At 41.4% G+C, this 6,000-nt stretch overlaps 1 protein-coding gene across 2 annotated transcripts; it reads right to left on the bottom strand.

Moving 5' to 3' along the window:
• Positions 1-264: 264 nt before the first annotated feature.
• On the bottom strand, positions 265-5,122 carry LOC139467071 (BTB/POZ domain-containing protein 2-like). Of its 2 annotated transcripts, none has more exons than XM_071248788.1 (4): positions 5,087-5,122; positions 3,898-4,070; positions 3,115-3,394; positions 265-2,070 (listed from the first exon to the last, which is right to left on the bottom strand). In XM_071248788.1, the coding sequence occupies exons 2-4, from the start codon at positions 3,965-3,967 to the stop codon at positions 765-767; spliced, it is 1,656 nt and encodes a 551-aa protein (XP_071104889.1). In that variant the 5' UTR covers positions 3,968-4,070; positions 5,087-5,122; the 3' UTR covers positions 265-764. The 2 variants fall into 2 exon arrangements, with proteins under 2 accessions (XP_071104889.1, XP_071104890.1); XM_071248789.1 differs by lacking the exon at positions 5,087-5,122 and adding an exon at positions 4,280-4,307.
• Between the last annotated feature and the right edge of the window lie 878 nt (positions 5,123-6,000).

Genomic DNA, 6,000 nt, shown 5'->3' with positions numbered 1-6,000 from the left:
CATCCTCAACGAGCACGGGTATGGTAGTGACAAACCTAGAAACATAATCAGGACGAATCTGGCATTTCGGGCACGTCTATGGGACGACTTGGCCACCTGTCTTTCCTCCGACTGTAGAAGGCTGACCACACATACCAATTCTAAAAACTACCGTATTCGACGTAATATGCGCCCAGGGCACTCGCAAAATGAGTGATAGGGGGCTCTTATTAGAATATTACTTTGGGGAAAAAAACAGAGTTGAAAGATAAATTTCGTGGTTTATGCTGACAGCCTGCAATGTTTATATACGACAGATATATTTTCCAGAATGTAATTGCCCACAATTAAGGGTGCATGTAGCACACGAGTGCGTATTATACGCGAGTAAATAAGGCTTATGTACATTGATCGATCGGAAGGGGTGCTAAATGGGATTGTTCACTAGCCAATATATAAGCAAATATCGCCGTGGGCGCTTATTAGAGCAGGGTGCTTATTACGTCGAATACGGTATTTCAGTAAAGTCAAACCTTAATGTTCACTATCCTACTGTTATTCAGAATGCCTCGCGTCAACCTTTTCGTGGTGCATGAGGAGAAAACACATTCAGATTTTCAAATTCCCAATCTATTAAACGTCTCTCTGATTGGTCGGATGAATAGCCGTTCTGACGCGAGGTCCTCAGATCTTTGTGGGCGGTAGCGAGTAATAAGATCGGGTTTTAATGTGATGAACAACATATAAAATATAAAATTCACATAAGTCAGTTTTTCAGACTCTCCTCACACTTTTGTAAACAAGAGGTATGGAACCTGGCATTGGTCATTTCTGTTTGCTCGTGATTCCACCTGCTGAAATTCGAACGTAACGCCATGGGAGATCATGCGCTCTTTGGCATCGGAACCGTACATGGATGGCGGGCCACGGATCAAGATATTGAGCGTATACCACTTTCGGGACGCGAGATGGATCGATGAGGGGAACATGACTTCAAATATCACATCTTCCTTTTTGGCCTTGTAGGAAGACGCAATATTGGAACCAGCGATCTCAACGTTGAACTCGTCTGTAAGGTGAGCCTCTACGTCATAGGTTGCGACATCATCATCACAAGGCCCAAACAAGAGAAAGCCACAAAACTCAATTTCCTCACGACATCGGAATTTCAAAGGTTCCCATTCTCGACCACGACAGTTTCTCCCGAATGATTGAACCCTGAATCTATTTTCCGTCCTGTTGCATACCTTCCTCTTGCCTTTCTTCCTTCGAGCTTCTCTGTGATGCTCCTTTTTACTTCTTCTATGCTCCTTTAAGCTTCCTTCATGCCTGTCTTCCGTCTCACTGTTATCATCAAAATCGTTCCTTTCTTCTTCGCGACTCTTCCCAGCAAACCCTCGATGTGTCCTGCTCCCAAGTGGATGATTTATCTTAGGAAGTGTTCGGTGTTCTCTTGAACTCATCTCCCTATAACTCATACTACCATTGGTCTTATTGCTCCTTTTTGAACTTCCACGTTGCCCTTTTCTTTCGTCTTTGTTAAACGGTTTTATATCCTTCTCCGGAAATAAATTATGAACAAATATTTTCAATCTCTCATCATCAGCAAGTAATCCACTTGCTCCAACAGTGTCGACAAAGTATTTTGATTCCATTAGTGGAAATCTAACACACATGAGAACATCACCAAGAATCTGTCTCTTATTTCTTGGTGTGATCTCAAACTCCTGACGTTTACATTCAGCTTCCGCCCACTTATCAACAGCTTCAAACACATCAGTCTCCTCAGCTACCAAATCATCAGAGCGTACAATCTGGTCAACACAGGTGTGACTAAGAACAAGGAAACTCGGCGTCTTCAGGCACTCCTCGCCGTTTCTATGGATCATCTTCAGTGCCTTGCTGTACAACTTCATTTGGTTGGATTGGAATGCTGCTTCAAGAATCATACAAGCATTCAGAGGAGTGAGATGTTCCTTGAGATAGTCCACGCACTCGTCCTCAAGGCCACCGACACCATACTTCCGGGCTGCATACAACAATGATGTTGCATTCTTGGGGTCGATCTCGGCCTCATTTGTATACAGGTATCTGAAATAAAAGAGAGAAACTGAAGTTACTGATAGAAAATATTATTACATGCATTATTTATGAAATAAGCCATAAAGGGATACGCATATTATCATTATCAGGAACACGGATATGTGAGTGATCCAATTCGCTGTGAAACTGAGTTGCATCCCTTTGTCATGTCATGATCCGCTGATCGTTGGTTTGAAAGCCATGTTAGCTCGGTTTTTGATCATTGGTCTATCACCAGCACACTTGTGATCGTTGGTTTCAACTTATAATTAATAGCCTACAACCTGTCCCCCTTCTGTTTTCCTCACATTTTCAGCTGACATGCCGTTACATATCATATGTACTGTTAAAAATGACGTCAAACCTAACTCATTCACTCATGCATAAATATTTCAGTCCTGACTAAAGAGCAGGACCACCACCCCGTCGTTATTAACGCAATCAAACATGGTCATTTTATAGATCATTGAATCATTCAAAACATACATGACCGCCTCCGTGGTCTAATGGTACAGCGTCCGCCCGGAGAGCGGAGGGTTCGGGGTTCGATCCCCGACCGCGTAATTCCAAAAGACGTTAAAAGATGGTACTTGTTACCCTGTCTGGCGCTCGACATTAAGGGGCTAAAACAAGGACTGGTCGGCTCGGAGTCAGTATACTGTGTATGAGTGGGGTATTCATGTTAAACTGCGGCATGGTATCTCAGTGAGCTAGCACTATACATCGGCATCAGTCCGGACTAGTACAAGCAGCCACACAAACACACACACGTACATGCACGTCGCTATATAAGTGCAATAATCTTGGACGCGACGTTAAGCCCCATTTCACCTCACCTCAAAACATAAATACTGTCAGGCACAGTTTTATCGCAGTTTGTTGAGGGGTTACATTTGAGGTTATTACATTGAATACCCAGTCACTGTTCCAAACATAATTACATATACTCTGCCATTTCGAACAGAATGTGACGAAAGTCCAAAGTGATGATTAGAACGATTTCCCTGGTCACATTAGGTTCGACATAACAATGTCTAAATGACAGCTCCTTACATGAGGAAGGTGTGGAAATCATCCGCTTCAATGTCAGGGATGGCCATGTCGGTGTCAACACGGTTGATCTCGGACAAAATGGCGGCGAACACACAGCTGCGACTGATGAGGACAAATCGATGGGCGCTGACACTCTGACCATCGTGGCCTACAAGGAAGGTGACGTCACATGATACTCCTGACGTAAGCATGTGCATGTTACACTCCACAACTGTCTTTCCACTCTGCCAGTTGTCTACAGAGCCGATGTGTCTGGTCCTTCGTGCTGTCGTGGCCATATCTGTAACAACATATATATATATAGTTGTATCAACTGTTTGAATGGCATTCTAGAAGTTGCTGGCTTAATCAGAAAGCATCCAACTTTATGGATAACAATCCTTTTTAGCAAATATCTGCATGAAGTAGGAGAAAGTGAGTCCTTTATAAACAAACTGTCCATATAATTTAGCTTATGAGAAGTCTGCAAGTATATATTTGAGTAGAACGATTGCACTGGGAGCGGTTGTTTTGAGTCTGGACACTTTTTCAGCCACAGTTACAAAACCAGATGTTTGTTTAATTAAAACTATGATCCTAAATTTTGTTTTCTTAAAAAAGCATCTTGCAGCAATGTCTTTCTTGCGGCTGACATTTTTTTTTCAACAGTCTGAACCATAAATTCTGTTTCAAGCTTTTTGGGACAATTCATTTTTTTTTAAAGAACCTAAAATCTGACTGTTCGCTTTTTCTATTCACCCTCTTTTGCTACATGTATGTATTAATACATATGTCATACAATACCCTTAGATGAGTTTCCAAGACCATGAACGGGCATGGCACCCTGCCCGTGTAGCGGCAGGAGGGAAATCATTTCATCCAAATGGCAAAGACAGTGGCTGATTGGGTACGATTCTCTGGAATCCCCCACCTGGGTTGCTTCTGGGCTGGAACTCTGTGATCTTCACTCCCCTCGCCTATAACAAACACTCCATGTACACAACCGTAAATAAAAGCGCTAAAACCCACACCATAATCGGAACGAAAACTCTGCTAAAAGCACATTCCGTTGTGCGATGAACAGACCAACACTCATGAAACAAACTATCCAATCACGACAATGATTTAATCAAATATTGTAAACGCTTCTTTGTACATGCATATTTTTTTAATTTATTAACCATACTTTTTCTTGCTCTCTCACTTTTTTGATTCTATATTCTGAATTGATACGTTCATGAGTGATCGTCATGTCACCGATCTTTTTACTATGCCTACAGCCACAATGTTGGGCCTGAGTGTTTATATTCCTTTCACAGCACAACCTTGGTGTGTACGGTGCTCTACAAGGGTACTCTGTTATGGGTTTGCTATGTTTACATGTTGTGAGGCGACCATTGTGTGAACACCCACCCGCCAAACACATAAATGTCAATTCCTTTAACTTCATATTGGTATAGCTACACTCTTGCTGGATCGTTTTAAACCTGACAACATAGTGTGTTTTCGTTTGAAACAGTGCATTGTTAAGTTATTATTCAAACTATGCACATATGTGTTTGTATGACTCTTCGTTTCTGAGAGGTTAATTAATGTATGTAATAATGGTGCGACCAGTATCATTGTTTACCAGTTATTGGTTAATATCAGTGTTTAGATCTTCCACAGGTAACTTTTGTTTATGTCTCAGGAGAACTAAATTTTATAAACGTTAATCAATATGCGCCGAATCCGGCTAATAGCGTGCTAATGCTTGGTTAAACACAGCACTACCTATCGACACGTTTTTCACATTAAAAATCACATTAAACATTAACACCGCATGAGTCAGACGTTGTCAGTGAACTACAGACCTTAACATATCCGCATTACGTGTACACTCGGGAATGTGGGTCAATTACAACCATGAACACATAAAACAATAAATCCCTCTCATTTATACGAAACAATCTATAGATAAAATCAAAAAATGTGTAACGCATTACATGCTTACCTGCACTGGTTGTCACTGCTATCTACCTGCGCGTCTCTCACCTGTAGTCAATGAAGCGTGACTTACCTGAGATACTGACTCATGCAGGTGTTCCGTTTAGCTGCATGAAGACACAAACAGGCGATTTGCTCGCGTGTGACACCAGGGCCATCTATCACTGACTCCGTAGAGCTGGTACGGTAGCTTCATAGTTGTGTGTATGTCGCGTCGTCCGACATCGCGTCCTTCCTTGTCAGGTGAAGTTTTCCTGGTTCCTAGTTTCACTTCTTTGTAACGTTATCTGTTCACGTTAGTCACTGCTCTCACAAAGTTGGATATGTGTGTGTAATTGAGACCTGTGAATGTGTGGTATTTTCGGTTGTCTGACAATTACGGAAAACGCGTAGTACACGTAATATATCACAATCCCTATAGTCATTTTGCGAATAATTTAGTTCTTTAATGTTATGTTGCATTGGATAATGTTCCTTGAAATTGAATAAGGCCATATTATGTAATTGATATGCATTAGTCATTTGTCATACATGTATGTATGTGCGTGTGCGTTCATTTATGTATGTGCCTACGTACATGAGTGTGTATGTGTGCGTGCGTTCATTTATGTATGTGCCTGCGTACATGATTGTGTATGTATGCGCGAACCTGTATGTATGTATGTATGTGTGCGTTCATCTATGTTTGTGCCTGCGTACATGAGTGTGTATGTGTGCGTGCACCTGTATGTATGTGTGTGTCCGTTCATTTATGTATGTGCCTGCGTACATGAGTGTGTATGTATGTATGTATGTATGTATGTATGTATGTATGTATGTATGTATGTATGTATGTATGTATGTATGTATGTATGTATGTATGTATGTATGTATGTATGCGTTCATTTATGAATGTGCATGCGTACATGAGTGTGTATGTGT

Source organism: Haliotis cracherodii, unplaced genomic scaffold (assembly GCF_022045235.1).
Source record: "Haliotis cracherodii isolate W230 unplaced genomic scaffold, xgHalCrac1.p SCAF_19, whole genome shotgun sequence".
Classification (NCBI taxonomy): Eukaryota; Metazoa; Mollusca; class Gastropoda; order Lepetellida; family Haliotidae; genus Haliotis; species Haliotis cracherodii.
This window is presented reverse-complemented; position numbering and strand designations above follow the sequence as displayed.

Bases quoted from the DNA above. Each gene is read 5' to 3' on its own strand.
- LOC139467071 (XM_071248788.1), bottom strand. From the start codon at position 3,967: ATGATTTCCCTCCTGCCGCTACACGGGCAGGGTGCCATGCCCGTTCAT. The intron at 3,395-3,897 runs GTATTGTATGAC...ATGTTGTTACAG, and splicing joins TCTTGGAAACTCATCTAAGG to ATATGGCCACGACAGCACGA. The intron at 2,071-3,114 runs GTAAGGAGCTGT...CTTTTATTTCAG, and splicing joins GATTTCCACACCTTCCTCAT to ATACCTGTATACAAATGAGG.